This window comes from Babylonia areolata, chromosome 19 (assembly GCF_041734735.1).
Source record: "Babylonia areolata isolate BAREFJ2019XMU chromosome 19, ASM4173473v1, whole genome shotgun sequence".
In the NCBI taxonomy this organism is placed as follows: Eukaryota; Metazoa; Mollusca; class Gastropoda; order Neogastropoda; family Buccinidae; genus Babylonia; species Babylonia areolata.
Genome location: NC_134894.1, coordinates 54,314,830 through 54,337,629, shown reverse-complemented (window position 1 = coordinate 54,337,629; position 22,800 = coordinate 54,314,830). Strand labels below are relative to the sequence as shown.

The 22,800-nt window shown below is 39.3% G+C and overlaps 2 protein-coding genes across 9 annotated transcripts in view; one reads left to right on the top strand and one right to left on the bottom strand.

Moving 5' to 3' along the window:
• LOC143293855 (uncharacterized) overlaps positions 1 to 12,804 on the bottom strand; it is a 57,156-nt gene extending 44,352 nt beyond the window's left edge. For 7 of the 8 annotated variants that reach the window (XR_013056814.1, XM_076605146.1, XM_076605153.1 and 4 more), the window contains exons 1-3: positions 12,512 to 12,804; positions 7,152 to 7,256; positions 6,292 to 6,334 (exon numbers count right to left, since the gene is read on the bottom strand). Coding sequence is in view for 7 of the 8 variants with exons in the window: in XM_076605146.1 (XP_076461261.1) it covers positions 6,292 to 6,334; positions 7,152 to 7,256; positions 12,512 to 12,661 (298 nt within the window). In the remaining variant the exon portion in view is untranslated. Of the gene's footprint in view, positions 1 to 6,291; positions 6,335 to 7,151; positions 7,257 to 7,906; positions 8,378 to 12,511 lie in introns of those variants that run through there. The other variant, XM_076605148.1, reaches the window with a different exon arrangement.
• A 77-nt stretch (positions 12,805 to 12,881) lies between these two features.
• LOC143294362 (transmembrane protein 177-like) lies at positions 12,882 to 19,437 on the top strand. The gene is made up of 3 exons (XM_076605818.1): positions 12,882 to 12,976; positions 14,822 to 15,016; positions 17,375 to 19,437. The coding sequence occupies exons 1-3, from the start codon at positions 12,974 to 12,976 to the stop codon at positions 18,143 to 18,145; spliced, it is 969 nt and encodes a 322-aa protein (XP_076461933.1). The 5' UTR covers positions 12,882 to 12,973; the 3' UTR covers positions 18,146 to 19,437.
• The last annotated feature ends 3,363 nt before the right edge of the window (positions 19,438 to 22,800 follow it).

The window sequence follows — 22,800 nt, the reverse complement described above, 5'->3', positions numbered from 1 at the left end:
TGTTATGGTTCATTGTTACTTTCAATTACTCTTAGTCATTGTTACAAGTCTGTCTGTGTGTGTACCTACCCACCTTCTACCTACCTATCTACAAACCCACCTACCTATCCACCTACCTAACTCCCTACTTTTCAACAAATACCAGCATGCCTGCCCAAACACACATCAATGTATATCATTAATAAACATAATTAAAAAAATTTACAAAACATGATTCAAAGGATATGTAGAACTTGTTGTTTTTTGTTGTTGTTTTTTCAATATCTTCATTTTCATTCTTTCTTTCCTCCCTCCCTTACTTCATTTCTAAATAATCTACACACTTTTTTTTCTCTCTCTCTGTCCCTTCCCTCTTACCCCCTCTCAGTTTACTTTCTTCATTTCTTGGTCTGTGTTCCACCACTTTCTCTCCTCAATTTACATATCAATATCCCTGTCTCTTTTCCACTCACACAGGTATGCCTTTATCCATAGATCTCTTTATCTCTCTCACAGTCCAACCAACCACTGTCTCCTTATTCATCTGAGTGTACTGGTCTAATCTCAGACAGAGAGACCCCCCCCCCCCCCCCCCCCCCCGCCCCCCAACCCCCCACCTCAAATAGAAGACAACAGTGCCTTGGTGGAAAAAGATTCTTCACTACTTAAGAATCTTAAGAATTTTCCCCATCAACAACAGAGATAGCACCTTTTGCAGAATGTCCCCCACTTATGTTACTATGGATCAGTTCCACTGCAGCTTTACTGTAACATTTTATCTATTGTTGGCTGCGAACTTTACAACAGCTCTTTTCTTTTCATGGTATTACACGTAATCCAGAAGGACACAAAGCCATTGCAGTCCTGTGGTGTAGAGCTGTTGCATATCTGAACTCTGATGTCAAACAGTACAGTGCACAGAGAGAAAGTGGGAGAATATTCTGTATGGTGTGCATGTGTGTGTGTGTGTGTAGGAGGATGGAGTACTGGAGGGGGGAGGACATGGGATGTGTGTGTGTGTGTGTGTGTGTGTGCACGCGCGCGTGTGTGTCGCTGCATGCATCTGTGCATGAACGAATGAGTCTGCATGTACGTGTGAGTGTATTCATCATTCATGAAGGCATGTGTGTAGCATACACCTCTGTGTGTGTGTGTGTGTGTGTGTGCGTGCGTGAGTGCACACACCTGCATAACTTCCACTGACTTGGTTTGGCCTTCTCTCTCTCTCTCTCTCTCTCTCTCTCATGGATTCTCTCTCTACCTCCCTCCCTCCCTCCCTTTCCCTCTTCCCCCTCCTCTCTGTACATCTTTATAATTTAAAACAAACTTCCTAAGCCAAAAAGAAAACAAACTTGGGGGAATTCCCCCTACCACCCAGCAGACTGACTGAATGACAGGCAAACAGTACCACCACCACCAGAGCAAACTACAAACCCCTAGACTGGCAGGCCAGCATGGTACACAATGCACTGGGCATAAAATATTTTGTTACCCACCCACCCATCCACTGACTGGGTTGTGTGGCTTGTGTACCAGTGGGCTTACTACAGACCACTGTTTTCCCCCACCATCTATCTGCCCCCCCCCCCCCCACCCCCCCTCCTGAAAATGGCTTTGCCCTGATGTGTCAGGTGAAGTTATCCTCTCTCTCTCTCTCTCTCTTGCCTTTCTTTCTGTCTCTCTTGACAAAAACACTTAAGACGACCATTCAACAGAACCTCCATCCCCACTCCTCTGTGTGTGTGTGTGTGTGTGTGTGTGTGTGTGTGTGTGTGTGTGTGTGTGTATGTGTGTGTGTGTAAACATGTAACATGCATCTGTCCCTGTCTCTTTTTATTTTGTCTGTTTCTGTTTCAGTTTCTCAAAGAGGCGTCACTGGGTTCAGACAAATCCATACACACACTACATCACATCCACTTAGCAGATGCCTGACCAGCAGCATATCCCAACATGCTTTGTCAAGCCTTGAATGCGTGGATTTTACGTTTGTGTACGTATCAGAGTGAATAACTTCCACATGATTTTGCCAGACAACAATACTTGTTGCCATGGGTTCTTTTTCAGTGCACCAAATGCATGCTGCACACAGGACCTCAGTTTATCGTCTCACCTGAAAGTGTGAATGTAAATGTCACAATGGCACATAAGTATATGTATAATTCAAAACACAGCTGTACAGACCAACTGATGTGGGCTTTTTTCCCAATCACATAGTCATGATAGAGAAATATACAAAGAAAAAGTGAAAGGCAGGCCAGGGACACACACGCGATCACACTAAATCATTTATGTCAATCAATTATTAGCACTGTCTCCTTCAAAAGCTCTCTTTCTCTCCCTCCCTCTCTTTCTCCTCCTCTCTCCTTCCCTCCTCTCACTACCTCCCCTCTCCTCCCTCACTCCAAGCCCACCTTCCTCCTCCCTTCCTCCCTATCCCCCACCTTCCTCCCTATCCCCCACCTCCTCACAGGTGACTGTGCTGTGTCTCCATCTATTTATCTCTCCCTCCTCCCTCACCCAAGGTCAATCCCCCCCATGGTCCTCCCATACCCCCCCCCACCCCCACCTCTCCCACCTCCCCTCTCTCTCTCTGCCTCCTCAGATTCCTTCAGCCATTGTGAAAGCCTTATCACCCACTGTGCTCTGCCTTGGACCCTTGGCTGTAGTGCAACCACCACTGGAAGGTATTGTGTTGTGCTACCACTATCAGCAGAGAAGAAGGAAGCTGCCTACTCCAGTGACAATCTGCTCTCTCTCTCTCTCTCTCTCTCTCTCTCTCTGTCTGTGGTGCACACTGCTGTGTATGCACTGGGAAGAGAAAGAAAAAATATGTGCATGCAGTGGTCTTCACAGCCTCAGAAGATGAGAATTCTTCCTTTCTCATGGTTCTTTTTTTCTTTTGCTTTTCTTTTCACGTTCTTCATGTTGGGTGTACCAAACATTGGTGTGAGTATGCAACAACAATATAGTGTACTAAACGTTGCTTTGAGTATGCATCAACAATATAAAATAAAATAAAAACTGTCTTAAAACTACTTTTGCTTTTGGGGCTTATTTCTGATTCAAGTTGATGATAACATAAATAATGTATGGAGGAAAGGAATCTGAAGAGAAATCTATCTAATCAAAATACAATAAATTTTTGGTAATTCATGCAACATCTCTGCTTTAACTTTAGTTTAAATAACTGAAAGCCCAGAGCCCAAAGTTATAGATATTAAATGCATAAAATATGCACTGATGAACTATGTAAACTATAATAAAAACAAAGATAAAATCATCAAAAATATGCACCGCTTTACTAAAACCTAGAAATAAAATATCCATAGACTGTCACCATCAAATACCATTCACAACATATTTACATAATGTGCCATTTAAGGGAGCAGTTCAACATGTATCCTAATCAATGACTGAAGCACTATTGTGACAGGCACAACTGGCTGCTGCATGCATGTAGGGTCACATGGAACCCAGAAAATATTTCTCACAGGACAATGGTGTCAAACTGTTCCTATCACAGTACAGTACCGAATCAAATGCAGTGATCCAGCATGACATTTGAAGTAAGCTAAATTGTAAAAAAAATAATAATAATAATAATAAACCAACGAAATAACACTTCCACTGAAAAATAATTTCTTCTTTTTTCTTTGTGTGTGTGTGTGCGTGTGCGTGTGCGTGTGTGTGTGTGTGCATGAGTGCATGCACTCACATGCACAAAAAAACAACAACAATAAAATGAATTCTTAGTCTCTGGCTTCTGCTGATTAAGATCTTAAAAAAAAAATGTTTTAAGTGGTCAACAATGACCAAAATATGTTTCAAGAAAGAATCACTCTAACCATCTATTATGAATTCACCCATCAGAAGCACAAATTAATCTTCTTCTTCTGCGTTCACTCGTATGTACACGAGTGGGCTTTTACGTGTATGACCGTTTTTACCCCACCATGTAGGCAGCCATACTCCGTTTTTGGGGGTGTGCATGCTGGGTGTGTTCTTGTTTCCATAACCCACCGAACGCTAACATGGATTACAGGATCTTTAACGTGCGTATTTGATCTTCTGCTTGCATATACACACGAAGGGGGTTCAGGCACTAGCAGGTCTGCACATATGTTGACCTGGGAGATCGTAAAAATCTCCACCCTTTACCCACCAGGCGCCATCACCGTGATTCGAACCCAGGACCCTCAAATTGACAGTCCAACGCTTTAACCACTCGGCTATTGCGCCCGTCACAAATTAATCAAACCAACTGCTTTTCAAAATCTTGTCTCAGAAACATGGAGCTTGAATTCACTCTCTCTTTCTCTCTCTCTGTCTCACAAACACACACATCACTCACACACAGACACACACAGACAAACATACACATCGCACACACACACACATCACCAAGCGCACACACACACACACACACACACACACTCCTTCACTCTTTCTCACAGGCAATGCACAAATGTATGTATGCAAATTACAAATATATATTTTTAGAATTACATGAACTATTTACAATATAATAGCACAAAAAAACAAGTACATCACACCTCATGATTCACCATGTTTTCATGCTTGCTTGACTGAGTCATTGACTGACAGTTGAACACCTGTGCACACGTGCAAATGTGCATGCATGTGTCTATGCATATAAGCATGAGTCAGAGTATATGTGAGATAACTAAACGCACCTGACGACATGAAACACGCATGAAGTAACAACACACACCTGACATCACGAAGTAACAACACACACCTGACATGAAGCACACACCTGACATCACGTAGCACACACCTGACATCACGAAGCAACAACACACACCTGACATCATGAAGCACACACCTGACATCATGAAGCACACACACCTGATATCATGAAGCAACAACTCACAACTGACATCATGAAGCACACACCTGAGATCATGAAGCACACACCTGACATCATGAAGCACACACCTGACATCATGAAGCAACAACACACACCTGACATCATGAAGCACACACCTGACATCATGAAGCACATACCTGACATCACAAAGCAACAACACACACCTGACATCATGAAGCACACACCTGACATCATGAAGCACACACCTGACATCATGAAGCAACAGCTCACAACTGACATCATGAAGCACACACCTGACATCATGAAGCAACAAGACACACCTCACATCATGAACCACATACCTGACATCATGAAGCAACAACACACAACTGACATCATGAAGAAACAACACACACATCTGACATCATGAAGCAACAACACACACTTGACATCATGAAGCAACAACACACACCTGACATCATGAAGCACACACCTGACATCATGAAGCAACAACACACACCTGACATCATGAAGCACACACCTGACATCATGAAGCACACACTTGACATCATGAAGCAACAACACACACCTGACATCATGAAGCACACACCTGACATCATGAAGCACACATCTGACATCATGAACAACACACACACCTGACATCATGAAGCAACAACACACACCTGACAATCATGAAGCACACACCTGACAACACAAAACACACATCTGACATTGACATCACGAAGCACACCCCTGACATTGACTTCATGAAGCACACACCTGGCATGAAGAACACACCTGACATCATGAAGCACACACCTGACATCATGAAGCACACACCTGACATCGTGAAGCACACACCTGACATCATGAAGCAACAACACACACCTGACATCATGAAGCACACACCTGACATCATGAAGCACACACTTGACATCATGAAGCAACAACACACACCTGACATCATGAAGCACACACCTGACTTCGTGAAGCACACACCTGACATCATGAAGCAACAACACACACCTGACATCGTGAAGCACACACCTGATGTCATGAAGCGCACACCTGACATCATGAAGCAACAACACACACCTGACATCATGAAGCACACACCTGACATCATGAAGCACACACCTGACATCATGAACACCTGACATCATGAAGCACACACCTGACATCATGAAGCACACACCTGACATCATGAACACCTGACATCATGAAGCACACACCTGACATCATGAAGCACACACCTGACAACGTGAAGCACACACCTGACATCGTGAAGCACACACCTGACATCGTGAAGCACACACCTGATATCACGAAGAAAACAGACTGGTTGGCAGACACTGTGTGACTAGCACAACACAGACACCAAAACATCAGGCGTTACCACACAACAACAATAGCAGTAAAGCTGAACAACTCAGCTCAGTTCAGCCATTAATTACAAGTGACAAAGGTCTGCATGTACTCACTTTTCACCTGCTTCCTGACCTGCTTAGTTATATCCAACCAATGCTGAAAAATAAAATAAAAATAAAAATAAAATACAAAAGCTGTGATAGAATGTGATACATGTGTTCAAGACAACAGTGCAGTTTTAATGCCAAAATCAATATTTTCAAGACATCTAACAAACGTTCAAAAATATACCACTCAAGTGAAGTCCTTACTTACTCTACAACCATGACACTTAATACAAAAGCTACAACAAAGTGGAAACTCCGGAAGAAAATAGAATGCACAAATGCATTGCCCTCCCCAATGCTGACTGAAAAAAGGTGCAAATGTCTAGATCTATATGAAATGCAAACTGCTTTGTCCAGTTACATAGTTTTTCTAAATACAACCCCCCCCCCCCCACACACACACACACCCCAACCATGTCCAATCCCTCACGCATTCTCCACACATCCACTGCATGTATGCAAGTGTTGAAATGATTTTAAATGCTTGTCTCTAAATCACATTTGCAGTGAACAAACAAAGCAGTGAGAAGAAGATTACATGGAACGGTAGTTCTAGAAATATAATCATATTACAAACTGCCAAACAAATCTGTTTATAATGTATATTAATAAAACAGGTATGGGGGTATGAGAAGGGAGGGGGGTATCATGTGTCTTGTCTTGTGTATCATTTATGCATGTGTAACACAGAAAGTGTAATTCTGTCCCATTTTCAAGGTTTCATTAATCATTCTGTACAATTATCATGTTGATTTCTGACAATCAAACAACTAAAGTCTATTACAATAATGTCTATATAATGTAATATGAATTCTAAAATTCCTTTAATCATATACAACTGAAACAAATGAAGTGCTATGACTGACATTGACATTGTAGGGATCTGTGTACTGCAGTCCGAAATAATCCTTCTCCACAAGGTCCAAGTGATAGAAGACTTGTTCCAACAGCACATTCCCATGAGACTTTTTCTGAAAGAACAAACAAAAAATACTACAATTTATTTCTAGCAAACAACACACAAAACTGTGTGCTTTAACCTTTCTATGTGGAAGGCATTGGGGACAAAAATATTTTTTTAAAGGCAAACAAACCACAAAACACAGCTTGCAGTTTAAAAGTTCTAACAACAAACATAACACAAAACCATGTGCTTTAACCTTTCTATACATTTGTGGAAGGTCTAGGGAAGAAAAAGCAAACAAACTGTAAACAAAGAAAAAAAAAGACTACAGTTTATAATTCACAACAAACAAAATACAAAACTGTGTGCTTTAACCTTTCTGTGTGGAAGTACTGGTGAATATGAAGTGTTTACGTTTACTGTGGTGAATTATTAATTTGACAAAACTCAGAAGACTGCATACTTTTTCCTGCAGTCAAAAACCAGAACAAAGCTGGTTATATTATTCATTTGTTGCCATGTCGATCATCAGCTTGTGAGAAAACATCAAGACTGCGGTGATCAACTCTTGCATGAAAAGTAAACAAGTGAATATTATGAATGGTCCAAAAAACATGCCACTGGAGGCTTCATATGCACAGACAAATGTATGTATGCTGCCTAGATCAAGTCCAAAAGGTGTCAACTTTTCCATTCACAGATTTTGCCCTGTCTGACCTGGCAACTGTAGCTGTTGTCAACATGGACCAAACCACAGGTCATGACTACGCATATCAGTGTGCTCATTAGCCCCTGTTCATGAACTTTCCTTCACAGCTGCCAACAGTGTGTGGTGGTGTCGTGACAACAATACTGTGCAGAAGAAAAATATCCACTCAGTTCCACATGCTACATCAGATTAACGTCAGCTAATTTGTTCCAGTACATAACAAAAAAATTCAGTCATGGGACCAAACAAACAAAAATGTAATGTTTGTTTTTTTGTGGGGGGTTTTCATGTGTACAAAAAAAATTACAATATGCTTGATTTATAAAATTTGTAACAATAAGTGGGTCACACATGTGACTTTTTGTGTGCACACAATGATGTATGCATTTTATATCTATATATGTACAAACACATATGTATGGGCTTTTTTATGTATTATGCACTTGCACAAACATGTAAGAGAAAATAACATATCACCTAGCCACCCACCCACATACACAAATATATCTATGTACACACACACACACACACGCACGCACGCACACACACACACACACACACACACACACACTCACTCACTCACTCACTCAGCCACAGTAAGGAACTGTTTCCATCCACAGAGAAGGGTGTGAAAAAAAAAAGCTTTGGAATGTACTGTGACACTCCAGACCTTTATCTGAGGGAGATCTAACCACAAAATAACTGGCCCATAATAAATTGCCCCATCAGGACTGCGAGGTAATCTGACAGACAGCTGGGGACTCAAGGTGACAGCCCATTCAGCTGAGTGGAACTAGAAGGTCACAAAATACTTGAGGGAAAGGTTACAATGCCGTTGTGACTGAGACCCCTTCTTCTGACAATCAAACAAAACCAATGCTAATATTGTTTTTCAGTATGTCTTTTCTTCCACTCTCAAGAGTTGACCTGACATGCCAAGTGGAAAAGAGTAGATAAATTTACCAGGTGTGTTCCCACTGTGACGGCAGTAAACAGTTTCTGCTAAACCACTCATGATACACCAGTCACCAATACATTGAAACTTTAGACATTTAGCGATCTAAAATCTAAATGAAAAGTCTATTCACTGCACAAAAAGAAAGAAAGAAGGAAAGAGAGAAAGAAAGAGAGAAAGAAATGAAAAAAAGGTACATGAAAAACCAAAACAGAGGACAAGGTACTGTCAGTGAAAGAAGCAAACTGCAAAAACAATATTAGCATTGGTTTTGTTTGATTGTCAGAAGAAGGGGTCTCAGTCACAACGGCATTGTAACCTTTCCCTCACTCTGTGGTCTTGTTAGTCACTCTTCAAATACTAAGGACTGTAAATGTGATTTAGGCAATAAATGAACAACTTTTACAGAGTAACAGATCAAAACGTACAGATCCATAGTATTTGAAGAGTGACTAACAAGACCACAGAGTGTGTCAATGAACAATGATGGAAGATAAAAACTAAAAGTAAAATAAATGTTTGCAATGTAAGAATACCAGTACATTTTCTTTTACAGCACCTGATCTGTTAAGAACTTTACTATTTCAACTGGACCAGAATATTTTGTGAAGCAAGACATTTCTAACTGAAATAATGGAATTTACTATAATAGCTATACAAAAGTCAGTCTATTAATTATTTTACTTTTTATTTAAAGTATCAATAAAATCAGGTACTCAAGCAAGTTTGGGCCAAATGCTGAGAAATCAATCAATGACATAATTAAACGTGATGACACTGAGGGAAAATAATGACTCATTGTGACATAATTCTAAATATAGATTTTGTATAGCTCAGAAGACAACAGTGACTGGTCTGCAGATATCTATATAATAATACTGACCAAAAGCATTATCTATGTGGATAATACAAGCTTTGTTTTACTCACACAGACTATGCCCACTGTTTATAAAGTATCAAAAGACTGTATGCAAATTTTAAAAGAAAAAAAAAAAAAAAACAGAAGCTGAACAAAGAAAAGAACCTTTCTGCCCCAACAAATTCAACTCCAGTTAAATTTCTGAGATTTACTGAAATTACCTGTTTGCAGATTACAATCCAAATTACACATTTTATGAAATTCAACCTTCACCAGTTAAAAAAAAAAAAAACACTTCTGCATGAGTCAGTTCATCTTCAGGAAAAACACTGAAAAAATAACCATGAATTGGACTTGTACCATCTACAAAGATACAGAAAATAATAATCTTTTTTTTTTTAATTTGTATCTATAGACTAGAATATTTAAGGTCCAACATAAATTGTTTTTTCACACTCACAACTACTTTTTAGATGGTGTTGTAGCATTATAAATCATCCCCATTAAAACTTTACACTGTGGTTCATTGGATGTTGCAATGATTACACAGATCTTATGATGCTTTCATTCAGCAAAACAAAAATAATATCAAATCTTAAAATAAAAAAAAAATTAAAACTGTACAATTACAAGAAGGAAGTGGTTTTAAACCCTAAACAGTGGAATAAATCTCTTTCACCGGTCATAGGGGACTTAGACGTTTAGTTGACCAGTCAGTTCACTGCTATAGGTGACTTAAGTCAATGTTGAGAGGACACGCAAAACGGACCATTTTTCACATTTTAACAAAAATTGACAGCCACAACCAACTTTCCCATGCATTAGGAAAACTTCTTAATTGATAAACCTTCCCCTTTCGACTGAGTTTACACTAATAATAATAATAATGGTATTTATATAGCGCTGAATCTTGTGCAGAGACAAATCAAAGCGCTTTCGCACCAGTCATTCACACGCATGCATAACTCTAAAACTGTAGAAACTAAAGACAAGGAAGGGCAGGCAAGGGAGGCTATTTTGGGAAGAGGTGGGTTTTAAGGCCAGACTTGAAAGAGCTGAGTGTGGAGACTTGACAAAGCGAAAGAGGAAGTTCGTTCCAATCGCAAGGTCCAGAGACAGAGAAAGAACGGCAGCCAACAGTCGAGTGTTTGAATCTGAGTATGCGTAAACAGAGTTGATCCGAAGCCGATCGTAGTGAGCGAGATGGAGTGTAGAGGTGAAGGCAGCCGCAGAGACAGGAAGAGGCAGTTTTGTGAATGCATCTATAACATAGAGTGCTGATCTTGTACTTTATTCGGTGTGAGACAGGGAGCCAGTGGAGATGTTGCAAAAGAGGAGTGATGTGCTCAGATCTTTTCTTTCTGAGGACGAGTCGGGCAGCAGAGTTTTGTATGCGCTGAAGGGACTGAATGGATGAAGCAGGCAAACCAGACAATAGAGAGCTACAGTAGTCGAGGCGAGAGGGAATGAGAGAAACGACAAGTCTTGATGTTGCGTCAGTGGACAGATATTTCCGGACGGCACTGATGTGCCGCAGTTGACAGTAGCAGGACTGACATGTCTGACTGATAAATTTTTGCATGGACAGTGTATTGTCAAGGACAACACCAAGGTTCCTGACTGACGTGGAAAGAGGGATGGATGTACTGCCAAGTTTGATTGTGTCAATTGTGATGGAAGACAGTTTTTGTTTAGTTCCTATGATCATTGCTTCAGTTTTGTCTGCGTTCAATTGTAACTTATTTTGAGTCATCCAGTTTTGAATGTCCAGGAAGCAGTTGGATGTTTCTTGCAATAGCGACAACAATTTTTCAGGGGTATCACTCTTCTGGAGTTGAGTGTCATCAGCATAAGAATGATGCCTGATATTATGGCAGTTGATAATTTCAGCGAGAGGAGCAGTGTACAGTGTGAAGAGCACTGGGCCTAAAACAGATCCCTGTGGGACTCCATGTTCGATTTTAACAGGTTCAGATTGGAAATGATCAACAATGACAGACTGGAATCGATCAGTGAGATAAGACCACTGTGTTGTTTTGACATCAGCCAAATCGTGTTACTGGGAGGCTCCAGTCTAAAATATTTGGTGCTGGGACGTGTTTTTCACACAGAAAAAGAGTTAGATACAGACCATAGTGTACAAAAACTTGAAAAAGGCAATTCATTACAACTTATACAGGCCAAGTTTACTGGGTGTTTTTTTCAAAGGATGATGGTATAAATAAAACCAACTAATCAACAAACCAAACCATACAAAAGGATTCATTTCAAAGTATGCCAACAACAGAAAAAGGTACATTTAATTTGGGCTGTTTTAATCCCAAAGAAACCAAGAATCTTCAATAGTATAATGTATGGGGCAGAATTAAAAAACATGCCACTTATAGATTTGCGCATATAACTTCTTTCCCCTCCCCCACACCTGTTTTGTTTTGGGGTTGTTTGTTTTTTCTTTCTTTTTTTCCTCCGAGGGTGTATTCAGGACTAGCAGTACACTGAGACCTGGGAAAATTCCAAGAATTATTTCAAATCTTCTGTAACTAAAAGTGGCTTTGCTCTCAACCTATTGACACATCAACCTACTTTCTGTATCTTTGGTCACTGTGTCAGTGTGTATAAGCTGTTTAAACATGTCTAATGACAGACCATGCTTCACCTGTCATGGGGAGGGTTAAGGTATTCATAACAAATGACAATATAAAAAATGCAATAGATGACATATCTGTGGGTGTCTTCTGTGCCATAAAAAGTAATGCAAGGTAAACACCGTATAAAATAAAACAAATATCGGTGACATACCGGTACGTCCACTGTCAGGTCCGTGCCGTCCAATAACATTATTGTACAAGTTAACACATTCTTTTTCTTGTCGAGGGCTTGCCCTATTTCAGTCCTGTGCTGGGTGCGACGAGAACGTCGCTTGCTCAGGAACCTAAAGAATGCTGCCATCCCCGAGTTGTTTCACAAACAGCAGAAGACGGTAAAATTCAATATTTCAATGCTCGAAACAGTCGTCCAGTGTAAAAATGGGGTTTAAAATCCATTGGGACACCTGCCGAGACGATGATCTCATGTCCGTGTCTCTTCCTGTGTTGTCCGACTGCTTTCGGATTTGATCTGATTACACGAACAATTACGAAGCTTCCCATATTAGGAATAACACCGGATCCGGAAAATGGGGAACATGACATGGCTGCGCTCTTGAAAGGAAAGGAGACCGAGAGTTGAAGAGTTGATGCAAGTGGTATCAGATAAAGCAAAATGGTATTGATGACTTTTAAACACCTATGATAGACTAGCTGTTGTGATGTCGTTACTTTGATTTCAGTATGATACATTGTCACCCTTCTATATGAAAAAGCAAAACCAACAAAAACTCGAGTCTCCGAAATGTTCAGATATGTTGACCTTAGTAACATATTTTGCCGTATGCGGTATCAGACAGATCCAATGACGTCGTCACACAAAAGAGTTGCGCACGGCAATAACTTTACTCGAGAACTGAAGCCAGCAGTGAACCTTTGGAACCCTCCGTGCGGTCACTGCTGCGGGCATGGCGAGAGGCAGAAAGCTCTCATCTGTAAAGTCTTAGATTTCATGAAGACTGACAACATCAGTTCCTCCAAGCGACAGGGTGTGCATCATACTTTCTGCTCCACTGCCATCAGTCTTCCTTACTGCATCCCTCTCTCTCTCATTTTCCCAGCAGCGGACGCTGTGTAGTGTATATCGGATCAGTCTGTGCACATTGCCATGCCTTGCTTGCCTTGCTTGCCTTTGTCCCTTAGCTCTGTGGGGAACCGTCATGGCACAGTGATGTTGACTCCTACCTTGCCTTCTCCATTCTGGACAATCATGTGTGCAAATTGCCATTGTCAGCAAATGTCAGCCCTGTCCATTCTACATGGTTGTCAGGCCATTTTTTCCATTATCTGCCTCTTCTTTTCTTCCCTTCTGCCGTTCCTCGGAGGATGACTTTGGCAAGGCTGTTTGATCTTGTGGTATGACAATACCATTTCAGTTTCTGTTTATTCACGATGGTCAGTGGGTCATCGTGTGGCCCAGTATGTTGAGTGATGGTCTGGTGAACTTGTTCAAGATATGAGGTGCCCAAGATCTCTCAATAGCATCTCATTTCCACAGCTTGGATTTTGTTTTGCAGTTCTGCCTTAAAACTGAAACTGAGATTTCTCCGTACCTACAGTACTCGACTGAGGACCAGGCACAGCCTAAGGCTGCCCCACCCACAAGCCACGATGACACTCTCTATCTTCAGTCTCTCTACTTACAAATTTGCCATTTTCATTCAAATTAAATGGGACGGGTGCATGCGTGCGTACGTACGTGCGAGCGTGCATGCGTGCGTGTGTGTGTGTGTGTGAGAGAGAGAGAGAGAGAGAGAGAGGTTCAAACGTGCTAACATATCAACCATGCTTTTAAAGGTCTTTGAATATTGATTTGTGTGCTGCTCATGACAATGAAATTGAACTTTCTTTTTCCAGACCTTATTCTATTTCTGGAGTGTGTACAGATGGCATGATGGTATTTAACAAACATTGTATATATTCTAAAGAAACAATAAATGTGCCTTTTTTCTGACATGAAAACATCTTGTACACATAAAAGAAAAAAAAAATTTTTTTTAAATCTTCAGTCTCAGGCTGTGTTATATTGGCACCATCCAAAGATATCCTCTTAAAGTAGACAAGCACTCCAGATTCAATCGATAAGACAATAATTGAAAGATGCTCTGATTATGTGTTGTATGAAAGAAGAAGCCATAGTCCCTATTTCAAATGTTTCTGAATAATATTTTGATTTTCTTTGGTTTGCTCTCTCTCTCTCTCTCTTCTCTCTCTCTCTCTCTCTCTCTCTCTCTCTCACACACACACACACACACACACACACATTTATTCAGAGGACATTGATAAAAAATCTTTAGAATAATGTTCTACAATAATTAATATGACTACTGATGTACATTTTGAAAGTTCGCACATTTTTGAAAGCTTGTTATTCCAAAATGAAATTTTAAGATTACAAGTGTATACTTTTTTTTCAATGCAGTAACAAGCAAAGCATAATTGTTTGTTGACAAAATGTGTGCAGTCTCACTTACGAGAAGCATGGAGAGGACTACAAAAAAACATGCAGTTTGTGGCAGGAGTGGGCACAGTTGGTCTGGGTGCACTCATCCTCTACCCTCATGTTTGGGGAATCCGTCGCAGTAAGAATGTGCTGCAGATGTACAGAGATGGAAAACCAGAGCCAGTCGATGAAGATTCAAAACGCTTAGCACAACAGGTATGCAAAAGTTCAAAACACTTTGCATGACATGTGAAATAGAACTGCTGGATAATTTAGTAAAATATCAGGAGGGGAGCATTTGTTCACATGGGACCATTTATGTGATTGGTGATCGTATTTTGTCGTACAATTATTTATGTTAATTTAACACTTGTACATTATTGTCTGTTATTTAAAGTCTTCAAATTTTGTATTTTAAATTCTTATGTGTGAAAATAATCTTGTAGTGAAATGACAAAAGGGTATGAAATCAAACATTATGTACAATACTGTTGTACATCATTTATATATAATTTATATCAATTAGAAGTGGATTTGTTGCTTGATTAAAGGAATTACAGCTTTGAGCAATTATGAAACAATGCAGCTGTCCACATCACAGAGAAAGTGACGAATAACTTGTGGATAAAATCTAAGAATTAAAATTTTCAGTACATTTTCTCAAGGAGGCATAACTCCGTTCAGACAAATCAATATACACTACACCTCAAAAGGCTTGGGGTTTTTTTTGCGTTGTTTTTTTTTTCTCTCTCTCTTTTTTCACAACATTGAAGCATTGTGAACATTTTATAGTAGGAAAGTTGTCCTTACTCTTTGACAATAAACAAAGCTTGGAATCATTTCTATGGGAAAGGGGGTTGGGGCAGGAAGGGGGGTATGTATATACAAATGAAATTTTATCTGTGTGGTCAGTGAAGTAATGTATCACAAATGAAATTTTATCTGTGTGGTCAGTGAAGTAATGTATCAGAACTTTTCTTATTTTTCCCTCTCTCTGTGTGTTATAAATCATATATTTTACACATAAAAAAGCCTAACAGGACTATTAGTAGCATCCATGAGATTATTAAATCTCTTTGTTCCTGGTTTCAGGCTTTGTTGTTGTTTTGAAGATGTTTCCTTTCCTTTTATTTGGGGTCATATTCAGGAAAGATATTATGTAGAAAATGTTTTTATTGTGTTTTGGAGACGTTTGGGGAACATGTTGCAAACTAACAGCATCAAAGGCATTTTTAGTCTGCCATTTATCGCTCAAGGTAAGAACACAACATTCCATCTACTTAAACTTATTTATCCCTTTATGCATTCAGCATTTTGTAACTCCCGAGTGTCTGCTTACAGCCCACACTCCAACCTGTATTCTTAATTTTTTTTGCCAATTATGTTTACAAGCAGAGCAGTCAGTCAGTTGGATGAGCTGTCAGTTCAGCTAATGGGTGCTTAAAATGGCTCTTGGTATGAAAAATTTTCATCAGTGGCCTCAGGGTAAATTCTCACAGTTGAATTTTAAAGCTCAGTGTGACACACTTTATGGGATCAAGCATGAACTTGAACAAATTTGACTGCTTTCTGTTGTTTTTTCCTCAAGCTCTGTGTTATTAGAGAGAGAGAGGAATTTGTGGGGGAACATGAATCATCACCCATCACCACAAGAGGGTCATTGCTCATTTGATTTTTGGAATAACATGAGTAGTCCAGTTGGAAATGAGCATGGGGAAAATGTAATCACTGGGATTGTCACACTTTCATACAGTTGTGTATTTTTCATATGATGGTTTAAAAAAAAAAAAGTTTCCTATTTTTGTTGATGCTTTTTTTTTCTTTTTCTTTTTTAAACAATTTCATACCTTGCCATTTATTTCCCACTATTATTGATTCTTATGCCAGTATTCTGTGACTATCTTGAAAACTGTGTCTGTCATCCTATGTCACCCTGTAATGAACAGTACTTTAGTGTCTCAATTCACAAGGTCATTTGATACAGTAATCATAGACAGTAAGTTTCTGAGTTTGGAGAAATAGGCCCTTCTGGACAACTAGGCATTTTAGTTCTGTTCAGTTGTAAATTTTAATGAATGCAATATCTTTGCTAGTACTAATAGGTAACTGTTAATGGAAATTTTGGAAATCTGAGCAATTGATATTTAGGACTGATAGAATTGAACACTCAGATCGATTGAATGAGAACCATGGAATGCATTGCTGTTGAAACTGGACTGGTCCAAAGCAGAGTTTGGTCAAACATCTGCGTACGCTAGTGTGCATTTACAAACTGTTTTTCTTCTTTCTTATACTTTCTAGCCTATGCCTGTTACATTATTAGTGGGTTTTTATTTGTTTATGCTGGTTTTGTTGTTGTTGTTTTGTTTGGTTGGTGGTTGTTTTTTTTTGCTATTCTCATGGGAGAAAACTAATGTTAAAGTCTCACTTTTTAAATTTTGCATATAGGCTTATAGCCTTATGTGAAGGTCAAATGCATTGTGTCACATGAAATTGCAAAACATACGTATATTAGCATGACCATCTTTGTTTTGCTGCTTTCTTAATCTGAATCCTTCGCATTTTTTCCACCAGATGTTTGACAAAGTGTTGTGGGATGCAGCCAGCGAGGCAGGTGTGGAACTGTTCACAGCATATGGCCAGGACATCATTCACAGAGGTTCTACCTTTACCCGGCAGGGTGCCATCGTTGGAATACCTGTCAACTTCAAGTACAGGAGCGTCTTAGATGTGGAGAAGGAAAAGATCACCTTGAACAACACGCACATTGACTGGGATTCTGCAACAGGGAAACAGCTGCTGGATTCTCTTGTCCTCAGTGAAAAGGCACGTCAGTTTGCCATTGCTCGTGACCTGTTCTATGTTCACACTTTTCACATGTACGTTAAAGCTGGACTGATGGGAGTTTCTTGCTTTTCAGCATACTGGTTGGGAGCTGCAGTCAACACAGTGTATGGCCTTTCACGTCGGCTGCCCACAGCTTCTAGAGTAGTTATCTACAGTTTCTTTGCAGGTATGGGGGCTACTGTGTACTGCTTTGCCTCCGACAGCTACAACTGGTTCAGAGATAGAAAAGTGGACAAACAAGCAGCTAAGTTAGGCCTGGAATATGCAGAGGGTGGAGTTGAATTTTACAATAAACAGTTGCAGCGCAACATGGCCCTGAGAGCCTTGTTGGGCTCTGAAGGAGGTAAACGGTACACAGCCTACGGAAACGACATTCATTTTTGGAGGAGTCCCACAATGCCACTCACATCACGAAGAGATGGATTACAAGAAATTGTGAAGTCTTTGGAAGAAGTGGATTCATCATCTGAACTTCCAAAAGCTACTGCACCTGCTTAGACTGTGTGTGAAAGTTTTTGATTCCAACTGTCAAATCGTCAAAAAAATGAAAACTGTGTGTGGGCATGCTTAGCTTACATTTGTTATTTGTTAAGGTTATCAGAGAGAAAGTAGAAGAAATTACAGATGAATTACTATGAGTTGACAAAAAAGAATTGCTTAAATGGTGTTGTCACTGTTTGCAAGAGAATGTCTGAATTAAACATGAGCATGCACATTAATGCTTACAAATACAAAAAAGACCCAAGACAGAATAAAGAAATATTAAACAAAAGCAGGAAGAAATCAGTTTTACAAAATGACTAATTCAGCTTAAGACTAAGAGTTATGTGCTTTGTTTGCATTAATGGGCATCATCCAGTAAGTGTGTGTGTGTGTGTGTGGATATGATCTGTGAGTGAGTATGTTGAAAGTTTGCTTTGTGTGAAGATAGCCAGGATTACATCAGTGCTATTGATATATCAATATGTTTATTTGTAAGGCTTGCAGTCACTCTGACAAATACATCATACATTTTCTGCATCAGTCATGTTCTGATGCAGAATGCATGTGTCCAGTTCATTGTTGACACATCTACAAATTTATGGATGTTATTATTTATAAACTGGAAGAATCATGTATTAGGCTGTTTATCAGTAGTTATTGCAAGAGCAGCCAGAAAATAACACTGTTCATGGCAAAATTTTACTCAGTTGAATTGCTATTACTGATATTAGGTACATATCAGTGATCACTATGATCTTCATGGCATGACTAACAACAGAATTAGCCCGATACAAGTGCGGTTCAAAACGTTCTGAGATGTGGCTTTCTGAGAACATACTGGCAAGCAAACTAGTGCAGTCTTCTGAGCCAAAATTCTTCATACCACCTGAAAACTGTGCTCCTGGAAGAAAACTGTTTCCGTAAAACACAAACTCGAAAGGCTTTCTTCCAGAGACACGCCTTTGTAAAAGTTGTACAGAATCATTGCTTGAAAATCATGTCAGCTCAGTTCAGTGTTGGCTTGAGAAGCACAGTCCCCATGGCCGCAGATTTTTTCATGCAGTTTAGAATTCAACAACTGGATGTTCTTGAAAAAACATGTGAATGCTATGACAAAAGTGTTAATTATCATGATTGATAATTTCTTTTGTCACTTCAAAAGTTATTTCTCATCTCAAAACTTACTGAAAAGCCCTTATATTGCCTTTACAGTTGACAGTGTGTTATGACAAAGTTGTAGTTTATCAACAAAATAGCTTCTTTTATAATGATTTTTTTTTCTTGGTTTAATTAAACTCTCACACAGAGTTGTGTCATATTTGACTTGCCAAGTGAGTGTGGCTTGTGTAAAGTGAGTGTGTGTGTGTATTTGCGTGTATTTTCTCTGTCAGTTGTTCAAAGTTACTGATCTTAAGTACAGAATGGTTGAAATTGCTTTTTAACTTGTATCAAATTGCACTTGAGTTCTAAAGTGCCAGGAGTAAGAGACGCACTCTTTGAGTAGTTTGAGGGTCAAGCAGACACAGGGGACATGTTTCTTTTTATTCATTATCTCTGTGAAACCACACCCATGCATAAGCTTCTGTGGCAACATATTTGATATAAACTGATCAAGTTTCTAAAATCTAAAAATACATTTGTAACAATGAATTTATCTGCACACATGCTTTTTTGTACACAAGCATGCACACACACAATTCAGAATCTATAGAACATAGCAAAGGGTTTTATTACCAGAGACTGACAGAATGAGGTGCTCAACAGTACATAAACGGTGAGAATGATATGATTGTCTTTAAACACTGAACTTTTTTTTCCTGCTCCACTGCATATGTCAAATCAGGATTGCTGGAAACAGTTTTGCCAATTTAAGACTGGGGGACTGGTTCCCTTAATATGACTTACATCCCCCTGAGACAGAGCATATAATGCAGGGGTCTGCAATGTTGGGAGCTGTTTCTCCACATGTTCAATTGCCTGGTGGCTGGAGCTTTGGACTTTTGATTAAAACTATTTGGGGGTCCTGGATTTTAATCCTAACAGAATCTGGTGAGTTAAGGATGGAGATTTTTCCTATCTACCAGGTCAGTATAATTATGTACAGACCCAGAAGAATTATGTACAGACCCAGAAGTGACCTGAAACCTCTTCAATGACACATGCTAAATATTTCATTAAGTTTGTCGACATTCAGTGCATTATAGAAACACGAACATTTCCCGCATTTCAATCCCAGCAAAAAAAGAAAAGAACAAGAGAGGCAAGGCCTTCAAGACTCACTTGTGACTGAGAGTAAAACACACAAGCTTTTTATGTATTGAGTATAATTTCAAAATGTAATGTTTAAGATGAGAAAAATCAGTTTAAAGCAAATTAAAGTCCCCTAGCATTAATTACAGAGTAATTTCCCTTTTTCACTATCTGCACCAAAACATTTGCAAAATAAATAAAACTTCTATGCTTAGCAAAAGAAGTTCCTATTTGAACAAAAAATGATAATAATGACTGCTCTTGTTGTTGGGTCAGAATATCAGATCAAAGTGGCAAGTTTAGAGAATACAAAAAATATAAATATAACAGTAAATGCAGTTTGCATATAATTAGGCTTCTTTTTTTTTTTTTTTTTTTTTTTTTGTGCCCATCCCAGAGGCACAATATTGTTTTAAACAAGATGACTGGAAAGAACTGAATTTTTCCTATTTTTATGCCTAATTTGGTGTCAACTGACAAAGTAATTGCAGAGAAAATGTCAATGTTAAAGTTTACCACACACACACACACACACACAGACAACCGAACACCGGGTTAAAACATAGACTCACTTTGTTTACACAAGTGAGTCAAATATGTATGGCTGGCTAAATGGAGGGGTGAAAAAAAAGTTTTGTACTCCACATAGATAAATATGATTGAACATAGGAGTTGCAGCCCATGAAGAAGAAAGCTGTTTCTCTATATATCAAGATATGCAGGAAACAATGTAACTCTAGTCTATTCATTATGAATGAACTTACCACATACTCATACTGGATGGTCACTTGCTTTACCCCATCAGACATTTCAAAGAGTGTGGCACATCATCCCCACTGACTTGGACCATCTGTCATGATCACTCAGTTTTCAGATCAGAACTCTTTTGAGTGATATTTTCATGCAAGGTTTCCAAGGTTTCATTAGATTTAATCAAACTTATTTGAAAGAATTGAGTGTAAATTATTCTAGCATATTTTGTTCAGATTTCTGACACTGAACTGAGGTCAAGGTAGAAACAGTCATTTCAAATAGATTTTCATGTTCCACATCAGTTGGTGGGTCATGGTAAGTAATTTTAGGGGAAATAATTCCTAATAATCAAACAATGGGCCAAAACACTGAGAACTCCATCACAGTCTTCCATGAAGCTCAGACCATGAGTGGAAAAGAAAAGCAACTTTTAAGTTAATAGCTTCATTTGAGAGAGTTGGGGTAGAAAGTCTGATAAAAAAAAAAAATAAAGAAAGAAAGAAAGAAAAGAAAATGAGTAATAATGAAAAATGAAATTATTAACACTAAAGCATCCTCGGTTACTTTTTAGGTCTTCCACAAGCATTTGTACAGTGGTTTGTGTGTGTGTGTGTGTGTGTGTGTTGCAACCAACGCTTGTGATGGCAGTTTCATTCTGTTGGGACTCCTATTTGCAAAGCTGGTTAATGAAAGAAGCAGTTCCCCAAAACTTGACCAGGCAACTTCTCACGTACACAAAAAAAACCACCTAAAAAGTAATAGCCAATGTGCACTCAACTAATGGTTTATTCTTACATCAACATATTTGGGTTTAACCTGATGTCATCAGTGATGTGATCTACAGGAATAATCATCTAAGGATCCAGAGGAGAGGGTATACTATACTGGGATTGGGAGGAGCAGGGGTGATGTGGGGAAGGGGACCTAACAGTCCACGGAAACCGCCAAGACTTTTAAAGGTACATAGTCATACCACAAATTCAGGTTGTTTTGGTGAGGTTTTTTGTTCTTTTTTTGTTTTTTGTTGTTGTTTGGTGTGTGTGTTTGTTTGGTTGGGGTTTTTTTTTTGGTTTGTTTGGAGGGAGGGAGGGTGCCTATGAGTTTTAACTCCTAACAGGAGCTCAATGTTCAACCAAATGGGTTAAGTAAGCGCCTGTGATGAGAAACCGACAATAACAAATCCAAATCCTAAATAACCATCGGCTGCGGTTGGATTCTGATTGTCTCAGCGGTTTGTGGAAACTAGACAAAACAAAATCAACACACACGCACACACACACACAAACACACACACACACAGAGGGAATCTACGTCTGCGGAGTGACGTTTCAGAACAACAGTTGGGTCTGTTAACTTTTTGCTTACTAAGAGAAAAATGCAGGCGCCAAAAAGAAACATACATTAAAATCTGGACAACGAAAAAAAAAAAAAAGAATTCCACTGCTTCGCCATGGATCGATAGATGTTCAAATCGTAAGTCCACGCGACTATTCTTTCTCCAAAGGCCCCCACTCCCCTCCACTCTTTTCCTCGCTGCAATTTGTCTACATACAGAGCGAAGTGACGACAAAAATAACGGGAAAAACTAATGAAGACTCGAGGAGGTGGAACTGGTCTCCCCAACCATTATTTACAAAAGATGAAAACTCTTTTGAAATGAAGACGAA

Bases quoted from the DNA above. Each gene is read 5' to 3' on its own strand.
- LOC143294362 (XM_076605818.1), top strand. The intron at 15,017-17,374 runs GTATGCAAAAGT...TTTTTCCACCAG, and splicing joins CAAAACGCTTAGCACAACAG to ATGTTTGACAAAGTGTTGTG.